Source organism: Aedes albopictus, chromosome 3 (assembly GCF_035046485.1).
Source record: "Aedes albopictus strain Foshan chromosome 3, AalbF5, whole genome shotgun sequence".
Taxonomy (NCBI): domain Eukaryota; kingdom Metazoa; phylum Arthropoda; class Insecta; order Diptera; family Culicidae; genus Aedes; species Aedes albopictus.
This window is the reverse complement of record NC_085138.1, coordinates 31,983,133-32,010,569: the sequence shown is the minus strand read 5'-3', so window position 1 is coordinate 32,010,569 and position 27,437 is coordinate 31,983,133. Positions and strand designations below refer to the sequence as shown.

The 27,437-nt window shown below is 37.3% G+C and overlaps 2 protein-coding genes across 16 annotated transcripts in view; both read left to right on the top strand.

Moving 5' to 3' along the window:
- Positions 1 to 26,406, top strand: part of LOC109415966 (high affinity cGMP-specific 3',5'-cyclic phosphodiesterase 9A) — a 680,025-nt gene extending 653,619 nt beyond the window's left edge. For 13 of the 15 annotated variants that reach the window (XM_062856633.1, XM_062856639.1, XM_062856630.1 and 10 more), the window contains 5 exons: positions 13,558 to 13,665; positions 20,513 to 20,639; positions 20,716 to 21,011; positions 21,070 to 21,451; positions 22,039 to 26,406. In XM_062856633.1, the coding sequence (XP_062712617.1) occupies positions 13,558 to 13,665; positions 20,513 to 20,639; positions 20,716 to 21,011; positions 21,070 to 21,451; positions 22,039 to 23,457 (2,332 nt within the window). In that variant the 3' untranslated portion in view covers positions 23,458 to 26,406. The remainder of the gene's footprint in view (positions 1 to 13,557; positions 13,666 to 20,512; positions 20,640 to 20,715; positions 21,012 to 21,069; positions 21,452 to 22,038) is intronic. The other 2 variants (XM_062856643.1, XM_062856644.1) reach the window with 2 other exon arrangements.
- Positions 23,464 to 23,805, top strand: LOC109419143 (uncharacterized; the record flags this gene model as incomplete). Its single annotated transcript, XM_019693365.3, has 1 exon — positions 23,464 to 23,805. A coding segment is annotated over one exon (342 nt), but the record flags the coding sequence as incomplete, so codon positions are not given.
- Positions 26,407 to 27,437: the final 1,031 nt, after the last annotated feature.

The window sequence follows — 27,437 nt, the reverse complement described above, 5'->3', positions numbered from 1 at the left end:
AATTCTTCTAGGAATTTCTCCAGAAATCCCTCTAGGAATTTCTCCAGAAATTCCTCTAGGAATTTCTCAGGAAATTCCTCTAGGAATTTCTCAAAAAATTCCTCTTGGAATTTCTCCAGAAATTTCTCTAGGAATTTCTCTAGAAATTCCTCTAGGAATTTCTCCAGAAATTCCTCTAGGAATTTCTCCAGAAATTCCTCTAGGAATTTCTCCAGAAATTCCTCTAGGAATTTCTCCAGAAATTCCTCTAGGAATTTCTCCAGAAATTCCTCTAGGAATTTCTCCAGAAATTCCTCTAGGAATTTCTCCAGAAATTCCTCTAGGAATTTCTCCAGAAATTCCTCTAGGAATTTCTCCAGAAATTCCTCTAGGAATTTCTCCAGAAATTCCTCTAGGAATTTCTCCAGAAATTCTTCTAGGAATTTCTATAGGAATTTCCCAAGAAATTTTGCAGGAATTTCCCAAGAAATTTTGCAGGAATTTCTCAAGAATTCCTCTAGAAATTCCTTAAGTAATGCCTCAAGAATTCCTCCAGTGTTCCTCCAGAAATTCATCTTGAAATTCCTGCATGAATTTCTCAAGGAATCCCGCCAGAAGTTCCTCTAGTAATTCCTCTAGGAGTTTCTCTAGGAATTCTTCCAACAGTTCCTCTAGGAATTCCGCTAGAAATTCCTCTAGAAATTACTCCAGAAATTCCTCTAGGAATTTCTCCAGAAATTACTCTAGAAATCTCTCCAGAAATTCCTGTAGGAATTTCTCCAGAAATTCTTCTAGAAAATTTTCCAGAAACTCCTCTTGGAATTTCTCAAGAAATTCCTCTAGGAATTTCTCCAAGAATTACTCAAAGAATTTCTCAGGAATTCCTCTAGAAATTTCTTTAGTTATTCCTCAAGAATTCCTAAAGTGTTCCTCCAGGAATTCCTCTTAAGATTTCTTTAGAAATTCCTCTTGAAATTCCTACATGAATTTCTCTAGGAATTCCTTCAGGAGTTCTTCTAGCATTTCCTCCTGGAGTTCCTCTAGGAATTCATACAGCAGTTCCTCAAGAAATACCTCCATAAATACCTCTAAGAATTTCTCTAGAAATTCCTCTAGGGATTTCTCCAGAAATTCCTCTAGGAATTGCTCCAGAAATTCCTCTAGGAATTTCTCCAGAAATTCCTCTAGGAATTTCTCCAGAAATTTCTCTAGGAATTTCTTCAGAAATTCCTCTAGGAAGTTCTCCAGAAATTCCTCTAGGAATTTCTCCAGAAATTCCTATAGAAATTTATTTAGAAATTCCTCTAGGAATTTCTCCAAAAACTCCTATTGGAATTTCTCAAGAAATGCCTCTAGGAATATCTCCAGAAATGTCTCAAAGAATTTCTCCAGGAATTTCCCAGGGAATTTCCCCAGGAATTTCCCCAGGAATTTCCCAAGATTTCCTCTAAAAATTCCTTTGGTGATTCCTCAAGAATTCATTCAGTGTTCCTCCAGGAATTCCTCTTGAAATTTCTCTAGAAATTCCTCTTGAAATTCCTGCATGAATTTCTCTAGGAATTCTTTCAGGAGTGCCTCTAGCACTTCCTCCAGGAGTGCCTCTAGGAATTCTAATAACAGTTCCTCAAGAAATCCCTCCAAAAATTCCTCTAGAAATTTCCACAGAACATCCTCTAAAAATTTCTCCAGAAATTCCTCTAGGAATTTTTCCAGAAATTCCTCTAGGAATTTTTCCAGAAATTCCTCTAGGAATTTCTCCAGAAATTCCACTAGGAATTTCTCCAGAAATTCCACTAGGAGTTTTCCCAGAAATTCTTCTAGGAATTTCTCCAGAAATCCCTCTAGGAATTCCTCTAGAAATTCCTCTAGGAATTTCTCTAGAAATTCCTCTAGGAATTTTTCCAGAATTTCTTCCTCAAGAATTCCTCCAGAAATTCCTTTTGTGATTCTCCAATGATTACTCCAGTGTTCCTCCAGGAATTTCTTCAAGGATTCCTCCTGGAATTCCTTGAAGAAATTATGCAGAAATTTCTTAAAGCATTGCTTCTAGCCAGAATTATTCTAGCAATTCATCTTTAAATTTCTCCAGGAATTCCTGCAGGAATCCCTCCAGGAGCTCCAGCAATTCTTCCAGGAATTTCTCCAGGAGTCCTGCAAATACTCAATTTTTTTTCTATTTAAAAATTTGTCCCAAAATATCTTCAGGGTTTCCTCTAATGATTTCTCGAGGAGCAATGCATGCAGGGGCTGCTATCGATCTTTTCTTTACGGATTCAAGTAATTCTTTAAAGATTAAAATTCAAGGCCATAGCCCGTCATATTCTATTCAGTTTTCGAGAAGGGAGTGAAGACGGTTTTCATGCCAACTCGTACAATTATTGACGGCACCAAGATTACAGTTATACTTTCTCTGTGTGTAGACTTTGCCTAGATAAAACACCTTGTATACTAAACAAAACAAATAGAGCTCTACTGCCCATAACTGCATAATAGTCAACTTCGACAAAAGTAGATATTGGAGAAAATGGAGCTCAAAGTTTGCAACTTGTGTTGAAAAAAGATTGTAATTTAAAAAAGTTGCCGAAAATTGAAAATTTATCCTTCTGCAATGAAATCTTCTACAGCTCTTCTTCTATGCTGGGCGAAGAGTTGTAAAAGTCATTAGACCATAATATGATTGGCGGTACGCCATGAAGCCATTGTGTATTCCCAGTGTGACTGTTATGCGGTTACATACGTGAATAGGGTCTTGTACCATTTGGGCAGCTGTACCTATTTTGGGCACTTGCAGCTATAACTAAGCCAATTTCAAACGGATTGATTTGAATTTTTGTATAGAGTTAGGCACGTACAGCATCTAACTCGATACAAAATCTCAAATCAATCGGTTTGAAATTGGCTTAGTTATAACGGCAAGTGCCCAAAATAGGTGCACCTGCTTACCCTATTTGACGATGAGACAAAACGACTTGGTATTTATTTCACGTTTTGTAGAACAAACTTAAGTTTATTTGGGAGGATGACAGTACTGATAATTTGGAGATGATCCCCGGTATTAACTCAATATTGACAAAAACTACAAATGTTACAAATATGCAGTTATGGGCAGTCTACTTTGAAAAAAAAAACATAAATATTTTAAAATTTAACGTTGATTTAAGAAACACCACTAATGATTACGAAATGTTTCTTTAAGAAAGGTTATTGTACACCTTACCAAATTTCCATACACCACATGATAGGAACTTACAGGGAAAACAAGTTTTTCATGTCCAAAAAGGTTTTTTCCGCGTTTTTAGCTATTAAAAACTTTACTAGTGAATGCCATAATCATACCAAAATCAAATGACCCACAATTTGTCAGGAGATTATTCATTAAATCGTTTTGAAGTGTTTTTATATTTAAATAATTGCTGTGTTAGTAGTGCATTAATACATTCTAAGAGATTCTCTTAAGAAACGACGAATTTCGCCCCAAATCGTATTTGCACTTGGCAGTACTATTTAAGATTGCAATGCAATTTTCTTGGTGTGAAGACTTTGGATTGATAAGCCACTCTGGACGGTCTTTTGAAAAGGGCTAAACTTGTTTCGACCTTCTTTTTTTAAATGTTTTCATTAAAAAAAAACAACTTCTTCAAAAAGTAGTTTGAGGTAATTTTCACAAAATAATGCTCGTTAAAAAAAACGTATAGAAATAGGCCCCGTGTAGCTTCGTTGCCGTATGACTAGTGCACCAAGCATTTCTAGACAAACATTTGAAAAGGGCGGAACAACCATTGCAAATTCTCACTTGTTCCGTTCCTCCTGGGCGTATTTCAATATTTTTATGCAAACTTTTCCCGTTAACAGATAGAGGGGAGTCAGATATATCTGTAACTGGTAAAAGATTTCATGAATAATGGCGGGTAAGCCTAGGAGGGACGGGAGAAGCAGAAATTCGAAATGGCTGTTACGCCCTTTTCAAATGTTGGTCTAGATTTGGTGGCATCGTTCTGAGGGGCGTGGGTTCGATTCCCACCACAGCTGTCAGGAATAGCTTTCGGTTGTGCCACTGGGCGTTACATGTTAGCCCGTTGTCCAGTGTCGTGCTTACTTCAAAGAGCGAATAGCTCGCTGGACGCATTAAACGTGTCCATGTCTTATAAAAAAGTATAGAAAAAATCCAAATTGAGCTCTACACTGAAAAAAAAACATTTTTCAAATTCGAAGTCGAGATTTTATCTCAAGATAGTAAAATATGCTCCCTACCAATCGTCCGTTCATCCCTAAACCCTTTTCAAGAAAAAATCTCGTTTGTTTAGAGGTCCCAAGCACTAGTAGTAATAAACTGAGTGGGATCGCTGCTTCGGCTTGATTTAGAAGTAAAGGATGCATATATGTTTTAACCGAACTTTTCTAATATCCAAGGAAACTAACTCTCATTTTGATGCGAAGCCGTCCTCTGCTCAATCACCGTTAGGTACACTGTATTATTCTGCTTGACCCCCGATCACACATCAACGCCCATTTCTCCCTGACACGGTGCACGGGGTGCACATCCATTGACCCCTAACATATCAGCGATTCAATATAGCACGCGTGAGCTCAGTACTTTTTTCGCCCGTTGACTCTAATGAGCAAACTGTAACACCGATACCAAACGGACGGTTTAGATTTACACGTGAACCTTTTGACCGGTTACACCCACGTGTGTCAGCAGCAGCATCCATCCAGCATGGAGCATTGGTCAATGGTTGTGCTCATGGTATCGATGATGAATCAGACGCCTTTTCGTTCGCCAACAAATTGGCAGGGAACAAAAAAATGACTGCGTTGGTAATTTCACACCACCACCAGAAGGTCCTTCGCGTTTGAACCCCGTATCCACAAGAAACCACGGGATATACGCGCAATGCTCACAATGCACTAAGGGGGATTCAGGTGGCCAAAAATCAAAAATCGACTTTATTATTCAATTTGAGATTTAGGTTCGGTAGTTGAAAGCTGACCCCTTAGACCAGTAAACCGTAGAATATTAGTTTGCTAATCCCTATACTTATCGAGATATTGTCAGCAGAATGAGACCATTGCCAATTTTTGGTAAAATGAATGAAATGTCGGCTAAATGGAGAATGTTAAACTTTTAAAGTAGTTTCTAAAAGCTTGCTTATAAACCGTTCGAAAGACGTATGAGACGTAGGAATGTTGATTGTAAAACTATTAAATGATGCAACATTAAAAAAAATCAATTTTTCCCTATGTACACCGTTCCATACAAGAAAAGTTTCGCTTTGGGACAACTTCTATGCCTTTGTTTAGGATCCGTGGGATACATTGAAACCACATTTGGCTGCTACTAGCTGCTATTCTGCAATTCAAATCAAGTTGTCGGTGATGATTGAGATATTGCAATATAAAAACACCGTATTGGCCATTGAATACCTCTAAGGGAAAGATTTGGTCGTCATGGTCGCTTTTCTCGGTAGATCAATCATAGTGGAGTCTAAATCTGGTCTTGGAACTCTTAGCGAAGCATGTTTTTACGAATTGAAATCCATTTTGTAAGTAGGGACATAAATCCTCATACAAAGATAGACGCCTAAAAGTATGCAATTCACTTGTAATTCCGTGCTGTTTGAAACTGTCGTTATAAAACAACATGTTCAACATGTCTTTAATATGTTTAAGGCATAAACCCTACGCATAGGAGCAAGACATTATCAAATTGACGCGAAAATATGTTTGACAACTTGTTTGTATGGAGCCGCTCTATAGTGCAATGGTAGGAAATGAAAACAAGTTTTTTCTCAGATGAGTTTACTAAAAAAAAAATCTTTAAATATCTCTTTCCTACCCCTCTACATTTACAAATAAGATTTAAGCAGTCCTCATGATTCCAGTGGTTCAGGATTTACAAACGGTAAAATGATTTGAGTATCCTTGTGATAAATTTCAGATGGGGATCTCCTACTTGATGCCTTCTGTTTCTCTAACAATAGAACGGTTCAGTGTGCACCTAGTAAGGCCAAATTGAGAAGCGTGGCACTGCGTAAAATGTCAATAGCTCCATTCGCTAACGAACGCGAGAGAGTGAACAAAGCAGTCCACTTTCACCCCTTTGATCTTTTGGCACCTAGACCATTTGAACCTGATTGGGCGTTGAATTCGAGATTTTTTTTGGGTGAAAGAAAAATTGCGTCAAAATTTGGTTGGCGCCCTATTTGAGTAAGAAAGTCTATCATATACTACCTATCATACGTACCTGTTCCGTACTGCCAGCCTATGCACTATAAAAAGTATATATTCTCGTACTAAGGAAGTTCATGGTCGAATTTCATAGGAAGAAAATGTTTTTTTCCAATATGTTTTGTTTAGTTGATTTTTTTTCGGAATGCTTATTCTGAACAATTTTTATCCTTTTAATATCACACATTTTTGTCGAACACGACAAACTCGTATCTTTTATGTTTTCGTACTTAGGGCCCTTTTACTATAAAAAAAAATCATATTTTCAAAATTAATTTAAACTCTTTAAGGACAGACTTGTTAGAATCCCAAAATGGCTGCCACAATGGGACCTACTCACAATTTCGAGGGCACAATTCTCTACGTAAACAAAACCAGCGCATCTGGTCTTCTTATTTTAAGCTTATTACAAGTGAGCAAGAACATAATAATAAAATACACTGTTGCTTGTAGCTTGCTTCATGAGATTTGTGCGTCTGATGCACTGTTGAAGCGGGATTTCATGACGTTTGTCCTTAAACGAAAAACACCTTTTTCGTTTTTACACCATAGAAAGGTGAGAATAAGATCTTTTGAACAAGACTAAATGATTTGAAATATGCTTGCGCCATTCTACCACAGTGTGGGTGTCAAAAATAAGCCATTTTGAGAAGAAAAGCTTGAATAAGTATTTTTATTTATTTATCTGTTTTCCCGAGGCGAACCAGCCTAGGGCTGAAAGCCTCGTAAATAAAGCTAATAATAATATTTATCTGTTTTATTGAATATTGAATAACTTTTTTAATTGAGGATATAGAACTATGCTATCTTTGGAAGAAATATTGCATATTGAATGCACCAAAACTGCTCGGAATAAAGTTTCTTGTAAAAATTCAATGAATAAAAAGTTATTGAAAAAAACCTGTTTTTTTGGTTGTTACCCCATTTTGGCTATTTTGGCTTTTTTCGGCAAAGTTGTTTTGAATGGAGCGCCTCTCAACTTTGTAAGACATTTCATTACTCTATATGGAAACATTGAAAAGTTAAGTTGACATTGTCATCTTGAGAACCATTTAGACCATCCTAATTTCACATTATTGGAAAAAAATGTTCAAAAAATATGAAGAAACTTTGCAGAATACAGCATATAGCTAGAACTAATAGTTCACATTTCAGGACGCGTGCCTGAATTTCTGAAGACTTCGGTAGTGCAATTTCGGACCGAATCCATAGAAGACTTTCTAAAGGAATCTCTGCAGAAAATTCTAACCAAATCCCTGGAAGACTTTCTAAAGGAAATTTGGGAGATTTTTATATAAATCCCTGGAAGATTATCTTGAAGAATCTCTAGGGATTTTCTTAATAAATCTCTGAAAAATGTTTTGAAGGAAACTTTGTGAGATGTTCCAAAGAAATTATATGGAAAATTTCTGAAGGAATGAAAAACTCCTCATTTTTTAAGAGGAAGCACAAGAGAAATTTCTGTAATTATTTATTTGGCAATTTCTGAGAAAACTCATGGAACTCTTGAGGAATTTTTTTTTATAATGCATGGATGATTTTATAAAAGTATTTCTGGAGAACTTTACGAAGAAATCAGTGGAAGGTTTTCTGGATTTAATTCAGGATTTTTTTAAAGGAATCCATGGAACAATTTCAGATACAATTCAAGGAAAGACTAATAAAAGAATTCTTAAATTTTAAGTTTAAGGATGAATTTTAGGAAACTATAAGAAATTTTTTGTTTATTATTTTAATAATATTATATTTCATAGGCTTTTATTAGATGTGTTGTCATTCGTTTCCAAATTTATGAATGTTTCTATGGATTTCCTAAAGAAATCTCTGGAATAATTCTTTGACGAATTCTCATATAAATCTCAGAAGGAATCCATGTCAGAATTTATCAAAGATTTCTTGAGAGACTATCTAAGTCACTGATAATTTTTTTTTTGTAATTCCTGGGGAATTTTTCAAAAAAATCAATAGGGGAACCTTAAACGGTTTATTAATGAATCTTTCGATAAATTTCTGAAGGTATTTCTATTCCAACTCTCGCTAAGTGAAGCTAAGGATGCCATTCAACAGTTTAAGAATAATAAAGTTGTTTTTAAGAATGGTATTATATGACATTGTCATTGTGTGGAAAACGGAATAGTTTCCTACGTAGTGAAAGAAACGGGTAATTTGTAACGAAATTTCGACTTTAGCCAGATTGATAGAAGCAATGACAGACGATGTGCTAACTTGCGTACGGGTGAGGCAATATTACAGTTTACTCGAATATCGTCGTTGACTAGAAGTGTGCAAAAGTACTGTATGTTGCAAGAATATCAAATGTATGCATTAGAGTATATGATGCAATTTGAACTTCTTGCAGTGTTACACTATAATTGGTTTTACTGGTGTTCATCCCCAACCACACCTCGGGTGCAAAAATATTCTTAATTGTCACTCGCAATTATCCTGCACCGCAGCAACCAAATGGTGATTCAAAGCCTATTAATCTTCTCGGGTCAATTTACGCATGACGACCAGCACCATGAATACATAATTCAGCTCCCGGACAATTCACTCTACGGCTGGTGACTAACTTATTCGGACGCGGATGAGTTATCGCTCCCTAAATGTGGTCCCGATCCCGTGTCGATTGGCGCATTGGAATTTTATTGCACACCATTTGTCATACATGTAGGTAGAGGTACATAGATTTTTTTTATCGTGTAACGGTGGCAAGGCATATTCTTGGGATAACGACGAAACAGGATACTCCAATTATTCATGCCTGCAGAGCGCGAAATCCAAGCACAGGAAAAAATCAGTGCATCCATCTCTGTGAAAGCGAAAATATGTAGGTATTGAGCAGGGATGCCAGATGATTTTTCCAAAAATCTGTATCAGGATTTTAGAAAATCTGTATTTGTCTGTATTTTGAAACTGTGACTGGAAGCCAAAAAACATCAAGCTTCCGTAAATCCAGCCAGACCCCGTAAGAAATCTGTATGTTGCAAATGTAAATTTTTGTGTCCCGAATTTTGCACGATCATTTTTATTTGCTGTAAGTTTTCACTTAATGGTGTAAATATCAAAACGTTATGATTTTGCATAGTAAAATAAATATGTATATTCTTAATAGTTCTGAACTTTTACGTCGCCGATTTTTTGTGAAAATTTCTCCAGGGATTCTTCCAGGAATTTTCCCTGGGACTATCCTGGGAGTTTTTCAGAAAATATCCTGAAACTGGTTCACGGGTTTCCGCAGAAATTCCTTTCGAAAATCCTCATTTGATTCTTTAAAGGATCAAAGAGAAAATTCCTTCAGGGATTGCTACATAAGTTATGTTTGTGTTTCTTAATATATATATGTATATATATATATATTTTTTTTTTGGAGAAATTCCTCCAACATTTTTTCAGGAGTTTTTCTATAGCATTTTTCCAAAAATTTATCAATGAATTTCTCCAGGGGTTTCTCCAAGAATTTCTCGTCACGTATCTTGAAAAGATGCAATTCCAGGAGATATTTTACTTAAAGGATTACTCCATTTTTTCAGGGTTTTTTTTTAATTCCTCTAAAAATTCTCAAAAGATGTTCGTACAGGAGTTTATCCAATAGTTCCTTGAGGTATTGCTCCAGGCACTGCTTTGGATTTGTTCAGACCTTTCTTCAGAATTATTTTCTTTTTTTCGAAAGATTCTCACAACAATTGCTGCAGAACTTCAACTAATAAGCATTTTCCAAAGGTTTTTTTCTAGAAATGTTTCAAAGAATGTTTGTAAAGGGTTCTCCATTTTTTTTTAATTTCTCTTTTGGTTTTCTAACGAATTCTTCCAAGTAATCCCTTCATAAACTGCACGAGTTTTTTTTTTTATGAATCTTTCAGAAGTACCTCCAGCAGTTCTTCCAAGGATCCCTTCAGAAATCTTCCAGGGAACCTTTAAAAACTCAATGAAGAATTTCTTAAAAAATCCACAAGTACCTTTGTCTGCAATGTCTGCATTTTTTAAGAGATTTCTTCAGAAATTTCTCCACGGATTTTCCAGGATTCACTTCAGAAATATCTCAAGAATTCTTGATAAAGTTACTCCAGAAGTTTAACAATTTTTTTTTTCTTTTTTTTTCTAAAAAAACATGAATGAGTTTCTGCAGGAGTCACTGAACGAATTTCTCAAAAAAAATCTTGGAGAACCCTGGGAAGAGTTTTCAAACAAATCCCTAAATATTTGTGAATAATTTACTTGAAGAATTTCAGAATTTTTATTTTTTCAGGAAAACTCCATGAAGTAACTTTTTAATTTTGAAGAAATGTGTGGAGATAAAAATATCTTCACATACGAATTTCTGAAGAAAACTAAGCAGGAAATTCTGAATGAAAGAGTTGGAGGAGGTAAAGTTAGTGGCAAGTAAAAAGAAAATCGGGTTAAATACTGTTCCTTTTAATTTCACTAAGAATTTGCATCCTTTGACAGATCCAGTCCAGTCGAGTCAAGTACAAGACACTGAAAACGACCTTACAGTTGAGGTCGACATACGTATCTGTCAAGGGATGCAAATTCGTAGTGGAATTGAAAGGAACAGTATTTAACCCGAATTTCTTTTTTTTACATCCTAGAAGAAGTTTCTTAAGAACTTCCTGAGGAAATACCTGGAGAAACATTTCGGGAAATTCTTGGTGGAACGCATTACAAAACATTTGCAAAACCCCAGAAATTAATTCTTTAGATATTTCTTAAGGAATTTCCGTAGAAATTCTTTGGAAATAGTTCTGAATGAATTTCTCATAGAATCCGTGGAGATATTAATGGAGTTATCCGTCGACAAGAAATTTTCGATAATTTTTTAAACAAATCTCCAAAAAGAGTGTGTATAGTTTTTCTTGCTAGAGTTTAAGAAGGGACCCATAGAGATTTATTCAAAAGAATTCCACTTAAGAATGCTCTCTAGAAATTTCTCAAGGAATCTCTACAAGAATTTCTTAAAAAAAAAAATCCTTGCCATTACCGATGTTCCATATACTAGGCGCCTCTCCGCCTTTTACCGAAATTAGAAAAAAAACTCTCCCATGCCGCCTTATCTGTGCTTCAACAGCCTAAGATGGCCAAAATTGTTAGAGCGTGATATTCACACCCGAAGGACCTGAGTTCAATTCGCGTACGCAATTCTTTTCTTTTCATGTGCAAGGTAACGTTGAGAACGTTCAAAAATTTCCATCACATATGACGTGTTCCTTTTGCTACATTCGATGCATCATATTTTTGCAAGTTGTTTTCCTACTCTGTAGTTTCCAAAAGCTCTAGCGATTTTTACTCTTCAACACAATTTTATAGTTAGTAACTCAGTTGTTTTAAAAGGTGTGCACTGGCTATTTCTACTCAGGTTCGATTCTATATTATTATTTAAATAAACTGTCATTATTTCCAAAAACTTTTTTAGTAAGTTTTCTAATTATTTTCATTCTACAGGGGATAGACAAAATGATCAGGACAGGCAAAAATTTCACTTTTCAAAAAATGGTCAAACTGCTGTAACTTTTTGAAAAGTCCATCGAACAATTTAAAATGTTTACTGTAAGTTGATTAACTAGTTGTGTATCAATGGTCCAATTTTGGTAAAGATCGGGCTATTTTACATGAAGTTAGAAAGAATCTAGTAAAAGTCAAAATTATTCGATAGCCAACTTTGAACTGTTATATCTCCAGACTCAATGAACCGAGCGCAAGTTACAGCGATTTCATTTATTTTATGATTTTAGTAAATTGGTCTTATTTTAATATGCTTTCCATTACTTTTAAAAAATTTTGCCGGTTATGGTGTTTCTTCCTTTCAAATCATAATCATATTAAAGTAAACTCGACGGAATTAAAATGAACTATAATTAAAATCTCGAATTTTGAAGCGATGTTGAAATTTTCGATAATTCGGTGTTAAATCAGAAAAATTATCTAAACGCTATAATTTTATTCCGTGTGAACAATTTAAGGTTATGTTAAAAGTTTTTCAAAGCTTATTATATAAGGCATGAATGCTCAAAATGTCATTGCATTTGGTTCTTTGAATCCGGAGATATAACAGTTCAAAGTTGGCTATCGGATAATTTTCACTTTTTCTAGAATCTTTCTTACTTCATGTAGAATAACTTAATCTTTACTAAATTTGGACCATTGTTACTAGTTGATCAGCTTACAGTAATAATTTTAAATTTTTCGATGTACTTTTCAAACAGTTACAGCCGTTTGACCATTTTTTGAAAAGTGAAAATTTTGCCTGTCCCGATCATTTTGTCTATCCCCTGTACATATAAGAATGAAAAGCGTAAAGAAAACCAGGTATTTTGCTTAGCAAAGTTTCCAACTTTTATTTCACTTCAAGCTTAAATTTTCCTTTCAACTTATTATTTCACTGGAAATTCGCGACTCTTGCAAATTGTCAAGCAACATAATCTTTGAAAACTTGCTGAAAAACTTAATTTTGGGCGAAGGTTGAAAAGTTATATTTTACAAATTAAGATTTCAACGTGATAAAAACGTGAAGAAGCCCGCCCTTAACGTATGCTTATTGCAAATCTAACGTTTTATGTTTCGTAATATTTTTTTTTTTTATTACATTCAATTTGAAAGAATAATTTTCCTTTAATGGAATGATTGAAAATTGAGGTCAAATGTGAAAAATATAAATAAATAAATGGGTTTGTACTCTCAATAATTTTTATCACTTTATTTTCCATCTTGCGTGAATGTGTGAGGAAAAAAATATGTGGAGGAAAAATCTGTATCATGATCATGAAATCTGTATTTTTTCTGTACTCTGTATCCTGTCTGTTTCAACCTCTAAAAATCTGTATAATACAGAAAAATCTGTATATCTGGCATCTCTGGTATTGAGTGAAGAGGGATTACAAATGAAGATGCAGTTTTACTGAGCATGGGTATGAACTGAACATAGAAGATAGTTCCTACCTCGTGGTTGACTGGAACAAATGAAGTCTCAGCAAAAACAAAACAAACTTTTGTCTTAAAACTGTTTAGGGAGTCCACTAAAAACTTGTTCTAGAAAACTTCTGAGATTTAGGGATTCTTCTGCCTATATCCAATGAAATTAGGATTTTTTGCTAGAATTATATTTTTTCAAGAAAAAAAAACATATTTTTGAAAAGTTTTGTACCTGAGCTTAAACACAACCATCAGCGGCACAATTTTTTTTTTTGTAATTCATTTATCATTTATTTTTAACTGACATGTACCCAATCGATGCGATGCCATGCTGTCTCTACCCCATTCGATCCACCCAATCCAATCCATCTATCCAACGCCAGTGTGAACATTGATTAATGACGATATGGTTTTCGTTACTTTTTTCCCATTCCATTCCAGATACAATGACATTTCTCCGCTGGAGAACCACCACTGTTCGATTGCATTTCGGCTGCTGGAGCATCCGGATTGTAACATTTTCCGCAACATGAGCAAGGACTTGTACAAGTAGGTATACCCGTTATTGATTATCCAAAATATGGGAAACGTTTTTGGCGAATCAATCTGGGGAAGAGAAACTGTAGGGTCTTTTTAACCTCTGCGCTGAACGATTTAACTGATTGACCTGTAACTATGCAAATCTTCTTCGTTGTCATCCAACAAATCGTTTCAGTGCTCTTTCCATCTGGCTGCCACTATTATTTTGTGTTCACTCCCGGTCATTAGTGGATACTAGCGCAGTTTCGTTCTGCGTACCATTGACAGTTGCATAGAACCTCGGCATATCGTTCCGATAAAAGTTTTTTTTTACCCTTCATCAACTAAACTCTTTTCATTCTGCTCATTCTTGTTGCGGTACAGTGGATTTTTTCTGCTCTTGCCAGCCTGTACCGCTCTCGGTTAAGCCGGACTGTATTATTTTACTTCGTTGATGTCGCTGAGCGATACTTGTCACCTCTTGCGTGGTTGTTGTTATTTCATGCATAAATTCTTATAAAGTGCCAAAATCATTGATCATACTTATCCTCTGATTTTGCTTCTGATGGTACTGCAGCTACCTCTTCGACTAACCACTATTGAGCTTCGGAGCGCCAGAGAAGCTTTAAACTACGAGATACTAATCCAAGGCCATGTTTGGGCTTCTGAAAAACCTCACATGCATGATGATCAAAAAAATGTTGCTTGTCGACCAGCACGTGATCTATCTGGGCTACAGAATGACTGAGACCATATCAAATATTTAAAACCCGGGCAGAGTTCAAGTAGGGTAGGTAATCAAAAGTTGAACCAAATTGCGGCTTTCCGGAGTAGCGCAAATTTTGAGTGACTTTTTCTCTCACATGGAAATAATTTACTACGGCAAAATCTTATGTACAGGAAAGCCACGGATATAAGCTTTCTGTTAAGTGGTAAAAAGTTTGTATTTGCACCGAATTTCATTGAAAAATTCGATTATTCGTCAACAATGATTTTAATCTAAATCTGAACTACTGGCGGCAGCTGCTCGAGCATCTCCCACAACAGCCAATTTCGTGCTGAACAATAGAAAAACACATGGATCTGCTAATTTCCATAACTATTTTTCATTAGGCAGTGGAATTTCAACTAAGAATGTTCTAAACTCTTCAGAAACTTGGAAACTAAATTTGGATTTTTTTCATCCCCCAAGAGTAAACAAAACAACCATTAGCGCAGTCTGCAGGCCAACACTGGAAGCTCGCCCCGTTTACTAGTTCAAATTTAGATTTCAAATGGTTCGACTTAAGATAACATTCTCCAAGTAAGAATTACCTAAATTTGATAATTTTATGACAAATAATGCGGAATATTATTCGGTTGGTCGATTCTACGTTAAATAAGCTTTCATTTGACGTGTTCACATATTGCGTGTAATATAATGCATGAGCTGTACGAGTGCACCGAAAATGTGCTTTCTCTGGGGGGGAATTGGTGAAATCACAGTGATTTTTCATTTGCCTGTTTTCCATGACAAAAACGCTTATTTCAATGCTTTTAAAGTCCATGGTTATCAGGTTATATTACGGAAAGCAGTTTGACATCTTTTTCGGGACAAGATTTGCCTAAAAAGTACGCCGTTTTAATGTATTTCAAAATGCTTCAAATTAATATTAAAATTTGAATAGTTCAAAGTTTGATTTTTTACTCTACTGACGGTCAAAATGTGATATTGGATTGTTTGAGATAAGAGGTAAAAGTACTGAAAAAATAGCAAAAAATTGTTCTTGTACCATCTAACCAATAGCAAAATATGATATTTAAAGATCAATCAAATAGTTCACTGCTATTGGTTAAATCTTACCAAAAGCTAAATGTGCAATGATGATGATGTTCCAGGAGTAAAATTGAGATATTATTTTTTTACATGCATTCGTGTTATTATTCTTCTATGCTTCTCCAGAGATTTCAGGAAATTTGCTTGGATTTTCTTTAAGCGTTATTCAGGAAATTTCTCAAAATATTTATCTTGCAACTAGACCACTAGTTTCTTTAAAAGATACTTCAGAAATACTTTCTGTGATTCCTTTGATCATTATCTAGAGAATCCCTTTATATATTTCCACAGAAATCTGTGCATGAACTCTTTCTTTCTTCAAACATTTCTGAAGGTATTTCTCCGGGAGTTTCTTTGGAGTTTCTTCTGAAAATGTTCTCGAAATTCCTCAAGAAATTCTCCTATGTTTATTCATGAATACCTTCAAATGTTTTTCAAAATATGAACTTATATGATTTTTTTTCCACCGAAGTGCAGATTTTTTTTTTCTTGAATTACTTAAAAGCTTCCTTTAATTATTTGGAAATTTCTCTAGAAAACTCCAGAGCATTTCTTCTGGAAGTTCCTTCAGCACTTTCTCCAGCATTTCCTTAGGCATTCCTCCAGGGATGACCTAGTATCTGTTAAGATCTTTCTTCAGCGATTCTATGAATAAAGTTTCCAGAGATGCTTCAGGGATGTCTCCAAAGATCAATTCCTGTGGAGGGCTTTCCAGTTCTCTCAGGTATTTTTTTAAGATTTTTTAATGAATTAAGACATACGTCTATCAACATTGCATCAGAACTTCGAATGCACAAATCTCAAGAATTATTCTTCTAACTAGACTGTAATTTTTTATTTTGTTCTTGTTCACTTATAATGAGCTATAAATAAGAAGATCCGGAGCGCTGGTTAAGTTGTTTGTGAGATTTTTGCGCTCAAAACCGTGAGTAGGTGCAAAAGTCGGCCATCTTGGGATTCTGAGCTTGCCCTTAAAAACATATTTTTTCAACAGTTTCTTCCGTGCTTTTCTGATGAATAGCCTCCAGGATTTATTTTTTTTTCTGCAATATTTACTTCAGAAATTTCTTTCTTGTGTACTTATGTCTTCTGAAATTGTTTAAGAAATTCTTCCAAGAATTCCGCCAGAGGTATGAGGCTGTCCATTAATTACGTAAGGGTTTATGGTGGGAGGGGGGTTTAAAAAATCTTACGCGCCATACCATTTTCTTCCTGGGATTGCTTCACAATATCCTGCAGGGGTCTCTCAGAAATTTATTGAAGAATTTCTTCGAGAATTGTACCACTTTCTTGGCTTGCAATTTCTGCAGACAATTTTATTGTAGATTTCTTCAAAAGTTCCTTTAAAGGAATCCTTCCAGAAATTTCTCGTGGAAAATTTTCTAGTCAAACGCTAACGCTCCCGGGCGTTTATCTAGGAAACTGCTTCAGGAATTTTATACATGAATCCTTCCAAAATATGTACAAAAACTTCTTCCAGAAATGCTCATAGGTATCACCAGGAATTTTTCGGGGCATTTTTTCAGACTCGCAAGAATTTCTTTAGAAATACCATTAAAAATTCTTTCTTGAATTCCTCCAGTATTTTTTGAGCAATTTCTGAAAAAAAAACTTTTGAACAAAAAAAAAAATCCCCAGAAATATCTCAAAAACAATTTCCGCAGAAATCTCCACAAGGAATTCTTGGAAAAGCCTTTGGAAGAATTTCCGAATGAATCTCTATGGGTTTAAGGAGAACTTCCTAAAAACTCCAAGAAGAACTTTGAAAATCCTGAAGAAAACTCTAAAACTCCGAAGAAGCCTGGAGATATTTTTAAAAAAATCCGTGTAGAAACTTCTGACGAAATCTCCAGTGAGAAGTACTGTTCTGCAGAAGTATCAGGAGTACTGTTGAATAATACTTTAAATACTTTAGATATGATTATTTGAAAAAAATGCGAATATTTTTTTTGAATTTCCTGCACATTTCGGGAAATATCTGCAGGGACTCCTAGAAAAAATTATTGAGGGTTTTTTGGAGAAATTCGTGGAAAAATCCAATTAAATCCTTGGAGGATTTTCTGAGAGCATACCTGGAGCAATCTGTTGAAGTATTTCTGAGCGCATTCCTGTGGGAAACTGTAGAAACGCATTGCCCATCTTTTGTGAAGATCCTTAAAAAACGAGATATTTCTTATTCCTCTAAATATATCTCATGATTTTTTTTCTAAGAATTTTCAGCAAGGTTCCCACTGGAATTTCTTCAGAAATACTGCAACAGATTGTTTGAGGAATACTCTCAAAAAATCCTCCATGGATTTTAATGGATTTTTTCAAGATTTTTCCTAAAAAAAATAACTTTTCGAGGAATTCCACCAAGGATTTTCCGAGGAGTTTCTCCAAGTATTTCTCTTAGAAGTGCTTCAGGAATTCCTCCTGGTATTCCTTCAAGAATTTTCTTGAGATGTGTCCTGAGCCTGAGATGTCTTCGTATAATCCTCTAAAGATTTCTTCAACAGGAATTCTTTCAAAAATATTTCCAGAGTCTTCTTCGGAGTTTCAGAGTTCTCTTGGCAAATATCAGCGAAGGATATCTTCAACAGTTCATGGTGAAGTTTAAGTAGAAATTCCTAGGAAACGTTTCTGAATTCCATGGAGAAATGCTAAGATTCGTCTCTGTAGAAATTTCTTTCTCAATTATTTGAAGTATTAATGCAATATTTTCTGGTGGAATTCTTGCCGGTTTTCCTATATGAATACCTGAAGAAGTTTCTGCACACATTCTTGCGGGAATTTTCAATGGAATTCCTGAACAAAACTGTGGTGGACTTCAGAGCGTTCATGATTAACAAAAATTTTAATCATGATTAATCATTGATGATTAAAATTTCAATTTTGGTGATTATTGATTATGATTAATGATTAATTTGATTTTTAGGATGATTAAAGATTATGATTAATGATTAAATTGGATTTATCTGTGATTATTGATCATGATTAATGATTAAAAATGGCTCATTGATTAAAAATCATGATTAATCAATCACAAAAAACTGGAAATGATTAAAATATATTTATTGTTAAACATGTTTTTGAAATTTCAAAAGTAAAAGGTAACTCTGTCCGGGAGATTTTTAAAAAAAGAATCATAAATTATATTATTTAGAACAGCATTTGAACCAATTTAAATTGGATAATATATTTTGTATGATGAATCATTTTTGGTGATGAATGATTAATGATTGATTAATATTTTTTTCTTATGATTATGATTACTGATTAATGATTAGATTGCAAAAACAGTGTGATTAAGATTAATGGTTAATGATTAAATGAGATTTTTTTGTGATTATGATTAATGATTTTGATTAATCTTAATCATTAATCATTAATCATGATTAAATTTATGATTAATCATTAACGCTCTGGTGGATTTCTTAGAGTAATGCCTGTACGAATTATCAATGTAATCGTTAGGAGAATTGATGAACAAATTGTGCAAGAATTTCTAAAAGAAACCCTATAGAGCATTTTGAAGAAATTTCTGAAGGATAATTTAAACATTAGTTTTCCTAAGAAGAACTTACGAAGTAATCACTGGGTCAACTTTTGGAAGGAACACATGGAAATTTACCTAGAAGGTTGGGGAGGGGGGGGGTTTACCTGGAGACATTTTTGAGCGAATATTTGAGAAAATTCTACAGAAATTCCCACAGGACACCCTGGATGAATTTCTGAATAAAAAAACTTCTGAAAAAGTTTCTGAATACAAGCTTGGTTTATTTCAAGACCGAATTGCTGGAACGATTTCTGAAGGAAACCATGGAGTTATTTTGGAAGGACTCAATAGAAGATTTCTCATAGAAAAAAAGGGTTACTGAGAAAAATTTCTGAAGGTATTCCTGAAGAATTAAAAAAAAAAACATTGAAAAACTTGAAGGAATTTGTGGAACACTTCCTAAAAAAATCTTTGGAGAAATTCTGAACTTTTTTTTTAATTCTGGAGGAATTCCTGAAAGTGTTTTTGAAGGAATCCGTGGATGATTTCATGAAGGAATTTCTGAGGAAATCCATGGACGCTACGCTGTCCCAAAAATATATCGATGCTCAAAAAGTCAAGGTGCTCAACCCTAAAATGAAAGATATGCATATATAAAGCATTTTTGAAGAACATTTCGATTTTCTAAAAAGACATTTAGAAGTTTCGCCAGGGCGATTTTTAAAAAATGGCCCTTTTTCATAAAAATTCTCAAAAAAAAATTATTGAAACATTTTTTCAACTCCTGAATTTTTTGAATATTATTGTATTTTTCTATGGACCAATACCCTTCAAGAATGCCCAAAAGCCCATAGAAGAATACAAATAAATATATTCAGAAATTGAAAAAATTTTCCGAATAAAAATGATTTTTTTTTGAAAATGTTCATGAAAAAGGGTCATTTTTCAAAAATTGCCCTGGCGGAACTTCTAAATGTCTTTTTAGAAAATCGAAATGTTCTACAAAAATGCTTTATATATGCATATCTTTTATTTAAGCGTTCAGCATCTTGGTTTTTTGAACATCTATTTTTGGGACACACTAATGGACGCTTGTTTTGAGCAATTCCCGGAGTAATTTCTGATGGATGCTTTAGAGGAAATTCTAAAGGAAATTCTAGAAAAAAAAAATTTGACCATTTTGCATCGTGTGGCAGGGTATCTAGCATGACCTTGCTGGTGGTGACGGGTTCGATTCACGGTCGGTCAATGATCTTTTCGTAAAGGAAACATGACTTCCTTGGGCAATGCCAATGGGGATACACTATCTTTTTGCCAAATCCACGATATACACATGCAAAATGATTGATGGCAGAAGAAGCTCTCAGTCAATAATTGTGAAAGTACTCTTTGACCTTAGCTTAGAAGTAGGCTTTGTCCAAGTGGGGGCGTTACGCCAAGTAAAGCAAGGGCGCTTATACTGGTAGTTATTTGTTTATCTGAGAGCTGGATACTCACTGAGTAAATGAGGAGTAACCTCAATAACATCACTGATTTCAACGGTACTTACTTACATATTTTACTTTCTTTATTCTGTTTCACAGAGACGTTCGCGAGGGAATCATTCGTTGCATTCTGGCCACGGATATGGCCCGTCACAATGAAATCCTAACGCAGTTCCAAGAGGCTACACCCATCTTCGACTATAACAATAAGGTTCATACCAATTTGGTAAGTATCCGCGGGTTCATACATGACTTCTCTACCGAACGACAGTAACGAAGTCTTCGTTCCTTCCCCATTCCAGCTGTGCATGGTGCTAATCAAGGTGGCGGACATCTCGAACGAGGCCCGCCCCATGGACGTGGCCGAACCGTGGCTGGATCGGCTGCTGCAGGAGTTCTTCGCCCAAAGTGCCGCCGAAAAGTCCGAAGGCCTGCCGGTGACGCCCTTCATGGATCCGGACAAGGTCAGCAAACCGGGCAGCCAGGTGCGCTTCATCGGGCTGGTGCTACTGCCGCTGTTCGAGGCACTTGGGGAACTGTTGCCGGAACTGACCGACTTGATCATCACTCCGGTGCGGGTGGCCTTGGATTACTACAAGTAGGTTTCCCGTGTTCCCGTGTGAAATTTTGGATAACTGTGATTGTGAACTTTCTAGGAAACTGAACGACGTGGCCACCAGGGCGCGTCGGTCGATTGCAGAAGCGGAGCAATCGTCGGAGAACAACAGTACGGCCACGACGGGAACGGCTGGAACGGGTACGGCCGGAACCGGAGTCAGCAGTGGAACGACCACAGGTGGAACGGGAACCGGATCCGGGCCGGGAACGGGCACGCCAGGATTGGGAACCAGTTCGACCGGATCGCCTCAGTTGCCGCGGTCGCAGAGCGGCATCAGCGTGAAATCTAGACGTAGTATCCCCTCGCAAATATCCGCCTGTGGAACATCTGTTGATGAGTCTATTTTAATTACAGCCGAACTGCACGACCTTCCGGAGGGTAGCGAGAGTGGAGACTCGGAGACGGCCACCGAAGTGGATGTGAGTATGGGGTGAGCCATTTTTTGGGAAGGGTGTTAACGCTGGATGCATCAATGGTGACAGCACTGTAAGTTCAGGGACGACTGTAGCAGACGATTGCGTTGTAGACAAGCATACATGCTCGAGGCATGACACGTCAGTTTGCCATTTCACTGACAGTTGAAATGACTTGTGCTTTTGAGAATTTCTTTGAGTTCGTTGCTCTTGTCTATTAATGGAAATTTTTTGAAGAATACTGGAGTATTATGTCAAATGTCGGTATGTTTGATTATTTAAGACCCACGAACAAAGCTCAACCTTGAGAATTTCATACTTAACCGTCCGCAATGAACTTTCAGTAACGTTTTCTGTTAAAGGTGAGTTTGGAAATCTTCTTTGATGTGGTTTTATGTTTCTGTTCTTGACTTTAACGCTTGCTTGAACCTCTAACCGATGTCTGACGACATTGAAGTATGAAGATCGCAAAACAAAATCCTACCAAGTCAGGATCGTGATAGTTTCCCAAATGGGTAGCGCCAGTTTGCTTACACTGACTTTATGATATCCAAAAAGGCTAATTTCATAATTTTTCACCCACCCATTTCCAGGTTGCGGAGAAAACGTCCCGCTTCAAGGTGGATACCGAGAGTAGTCACCGCAAGCAATCGCACCCGAGCTCCCGCAAGGGGAGCCGCGAGAAGCGCCCGTCGATGATCGGCGAGTACTACACGACAGGTACGCGCATTCGTGGCTCCCACGGCAACATTCAGCATACTAATCGAACGTATTTTGGTTCAAATCGTGCTATTAGCTTAGATCAGTACAGTAACAGCCGCCGGATGTCCGACGGCATCCAGATACAGACCGTGGTGTCCGATAACAGTGTGTACTACCATCAGCGGCAGCACCGGAGTCTGGAGCACGATTCCATCGGTGGCGGCGGCGGTAGCGGCATGTACTCGTCGTCGGACCGCAGTACCAGTCTGAACAGTAGCAATGAGCAGCAACAGCTGATACAGCAACTACAGCAACAGCAACAGCAGCAGCAACAACAACAACAGGGGCCATTTCAATCTAGTCACCATGCGCATTTCCACCATCATCATCACTACCAGCAGGCGGCGGCTGCGTTGCATCAGCTGCGAGCGGTTCAAGACTGTGAGAACATGAACATAAGCGTGCCTACGACGGCAACGGCTGTGGCGACGAGTTCGGGGAAATTGTATGCAAACTTGAACAATAACAACAACAGTAGCAACAATAATAAAAACATTGGCAGGAAGATGAACTGGTGTCAGCAGCAGAAGCTGGAGAAGATAAAGAACGCGAGTAACAACAATAACAATGGAGGAGGATCAGGCGAAGAAGCGGGTTCTGCTGGGAAAGCTACCAGCAGTGCAGTAAACGGGACGAATGGAACGGCGTCAAAATCGATCATATCAAGACTGAGACAACTGACTGGAAGATTGAGCTTTAATTTTGACTCGAAGGAATCCAAGAAGCTGCAACAAACGGTTGCGGTAGATGTGGTGGATGTTAGGGAGTCACCCCAAGTTGACGGATCGGGAAAAGGAGGCAGCACTAGTTGCTTGCAGAAGAAGGCACGCCTTCTGGAAAAATCAAAGACTGTAGATGTGGGAGGTTCGGTTGCGATCTGTGGCGGAGGCGAAGGAATGGGAGAGTACTGCTGTGCTACCGGAGTGATACTGAATCAACCAAAGTCGATATCGCCAATACTTATGCAACAACGGAACAGCGACATCATTAGTTCGATCAACACGGCACGGAATCGTGCCTACAGCTTGGATGTACCCATAGGTCGAAATTGCTGTCGAAGTCTAAGTGGAAGCACTGCTGGCGGAGGAGGCTCGAGTTGCGGTGGAAGTCACAAGAGTTTGACATTTTCTCTGAACAAATCGTTGAATGAGGAAGCTAACGATACGACGTTAAGCTCAGGAGGAGGATTGCGCCAGCCACCGATAGATGACACTACTAAAAGCGGGGGCAGCATAAGCGAAACCATTTGACAACACCCTTACGAACCATCACTGCAAGGCATCCTGCTGGCGTCGAGCTCACTTCAGACGGATTCACCTACTCCAACGCCATCGTCGAGACAGTCGCATCAGTTGTTGCCGGCTAGCAGCAGTTCCGGTGGCAGCAACCCACCGCCGCCGGTACCACTGCTGCAGTACAGTCGGCGGCAATCGTCACAGGATGGCGCTGGTCAACGAGCTCCGTACGCCGAATCGGAGTCTATTTCATCCAAACACACTTCGGTGCTGGTCAGCTACTGGGCTTGTCTGACGGAACGGATGAGCTCACTGATCTGCAAGTGCTGCGAGCGAACACTTCCTCCGGCGGAGAGCGTCTGAAATCAGGAGTACTGACGGACGGTCAAAGCGGACGAGGAGTCACAGTGCTGTGGATGGTTCGTGGGAGGCCACAAGCTTTCCTAATGTAGGTTATGTTCGATAACACAAGTATTCATGGAAATCAATACGTTCGACTGATCAGCTCCCGCAAATTTTAGAACAGTTTTGAAATTTTTACTAAACTAAGCAAATTGACCAAGAAAACTTCACACTTTCCGAAACCAAAGTAAGAGAAATAATCAATTGTAATACTCAGTCAGTTTGAAATCACATTTAGCAACTCACACGTCGAACATTTATCCACCACAACGCGAACATATCACTTTCTACTGTTCTAACGACTAACAATACAAACTTTAAGCCAAATCGAAACGTCAATCCGAATTTATGCACCTGTTTGACACATTCGTCGGTCCCGCTAAAGCACACAAACAACCATAACAACTAAACTGTAAACATAACGGTGCATGATAAGACTCTAGGGGCCCTTAATTTTCCATAGGAAACCCACATTTCTAGCTCTATAGCGATCGAATGGCAAAGGAACACCTTCTTGATATTTATCCTTTGAACTAAATACTACAAACAAACAGACGAAACACCTAGAACAATTTTCGTGAAAATTCATCGCCCAGGTCACACTACCATCACCTGGTGGAAATGTTTCACGCTACACTGAGTTGTGCAATATCGTCAACAGAAGGCGCTAGTGTGAAATGTCAAACGCGAAGAAAAGCGATGCGCGCGCCTCTGGTTCTGAAACCTACAACTATGTTGATTCAAAATTATCGTTAAAAAAGTGGTCGATGGAAATTTTGCAAGTGTTTCGTCTGTTTGGCTGTGTAAATACCCTTCGAAGTCTGAAGAGCGTTAGCCAGCTCGTGACTTTGTCTTTTCGTTAGTATCCCCAACAAGCAAATCCCGTTTCTAGTGCGATCCGGCCAACAACGGATCACGCCTAACTGTAGTCTATCGACCTAACGCGCAAGAGATGAGTAGGCGGCGCTCCAGTCACTGACAGCCGTCAGACTATAATATCGACTTATTTTAGAGGTAAACAATGAAACACTGACTACCGACTCTAGATATGATTGAAAATTCATGTTGCAGGCAACATTATAAATAAATTTGAAGGATGTAACACTCACACATACACACACACACACCAACACACACGTATGCATAAAAGTAACGTTTTTTCCACTTAGGGGTACTCACGCTGGAGGTGAATAGATATGCCAGTCGGTCGAATATCGAACCCCTCCTTTACATCGGTGTCAATGTCTCTTAATGATCAACAGAATGGGTAGTTTTAGCAAACAACTAGTGTCGTAAGTGAAAGCAGAATATATAGGTAAATCCTAGGTGTTAGTACGTCGTCACAACTCTGGAAGTATGTATCTATTGTTTAAGGAACTATCTACTGAAAATCAGTACGAAAAAGACTAACACAAACATTATTAATTGTTGCGATTTGCGAATGGTGCGAACACGTGGCTTAAGCCGCCAGATTCTTGAAATTTTATTTATTTGGCAACCCGGCGGCGTGCGCCACAGTAGAACAAGTTTCCTCCTCAAACTTTAGCGACCAAATTAGCCAAATCTAGAGCTATTGACAATGTGCCACGAGAAACTGAAACTGAAACGTATCCTCCTTTCCCCAGCCCAGTCCCAACCTAACTCAATGCATCCCACCATTTCAAAACTTATTAGGAAACTCCTCGCTGAAATATTTCCGGCCCCGACAAGAAGGTTTGAATGGACCAATATTAGTCTCAAACCCCTGAAAGTGTGACAGCAAAACAAACACTGAAACAAAACTGTCTTCTGAAAGTTTGCAAATAAGCGGTTGCACCAAAACTCCTAGACTAAATTAGAGCATCCGGACTAGAATAGGCCACAATTCGATGTTTCCGCCAGTGGATCCGCGAGGAGAACAATGTTAAAGCAGAAGTGTCATACTAATAGATGTGATTTCAGTGGATTAGACATTAACCCAAAAAAAGGGAAAAGCTCTCAAACAAACGTTTAGTTTTAGTCAAATGCGCGACGAGACTCACACACGCGGAACACTTTCGGACGCCCGGACGCAAAAAAAAACACTGGAATCTTTAGAGGAATCATTATAGAAATACTATAAATATTAAACCTAATTGGTAAGTGATTCGGGAGCCTGACGGCTAAAAAAAACAATACGATATTTAGAGGTGGAACGCCTTCGGGAAGGGAAGACACCGTTCGATATAAACCATGGACATTAAAGAAACTAGAAAGATAAACTAAATTATAGATGTAAATTTACGCGATGGTAACGATCGGCGCTGATTGATTGGGTCCGAAACGGAGACGCAGAGCGCTCTACACAGTGTTGACAGATGTCAGTTATTTGTCAAGCGTGTTTCTTCAAATTGATCTGCATTGGAACCAATTTTCCCCAGGCAACGTAGTCATTGCAGAAGCCGGCGTTACTCCGCAGAACTGTGGGATTTATAAATCAGCAAACTAAATGGAATACAATTATTTGAATAAATAAAAAAACATCGGGCAAAAGTACCGGAAATGAAATAAAAAGATGTAAAACATAAAATATTACGAATCTGAGGCATGTCTGTTGGTTTGTGGCATTTGCTGGTGATAAATCACATCCAGGGTACGAAACCGAAAACACCCATGCTTGAATCGCTAGTGTTACCATGGCGTCGGAATATCTCCGATACACATCTATCATAGAAGAATGTCTCAAAATCACATGACCAATTTAAATAATCAACAAGGAAAAGCAACACTATTTACTCTCGTTTGCCTTCAAATATTCCTATCTCAACATTGGGTGATGCGATGCACTTGAACACTTTTATTGACAAGCTGATTTCAAGTATCTTAAAACTAAATTAGCTCATTTGTTATGAAGAAGTAAACAAAAAACCAGACAGAGATTATTCCTGCAAAAACTCATCCATGTTGTAGTATTGATCCACTTATCAGCAATAGCACAACAGTAACATTTTTTGAAATCACAGCAACAATTCGTCAATTATGGCCTGTCCCTTTGTGTTGTTCAATTTTTGTATTCAGTTAAGAAGGAAATTTCAGAACGACTCCTTTTAAAAATTCCTTAAATAATTTTCGGATAAGCACTTGGAAGTTCTGGAGGAACTTTCGATAAATCCCTGGGGAAGTATTCAAGAGAACTCCTCGCGTAATTTTCTTAGAAATTTCGAAGTTAATTCTTCTGAGCAATTATCTATTAGAATTCTTGGCAGAATCTTTTGAAAAGCTCCTGGAGAATCTTTCGGAAAAAACTCTTGGTGAAATCCTCAAAAAAAATTTCAGAGAAATCTTAAGGTGAAACATCAAGAAATCCCATTGCGATTTTCCATACAAACTTTAGATGCACAAATCTGATGAACGAAGCATCAAATCAAGCCGCATTTGTTTATCCTGGCTTTGCTCACTTGCAAAAAGAGCCAGCTTTTCCAAATCTAGAGCATTTGTTTACAAATTTTCAAGATTGGTGCTTTTGAAAACGTGAGTAGGGGGAAAAGTCGGCCATTGTGGAAGCCATGTTTGTATTCTCTGAAGTTTCTCCTTAAGATGAACTTCAAGACTAATGATCACAGGAAATTCTGAAG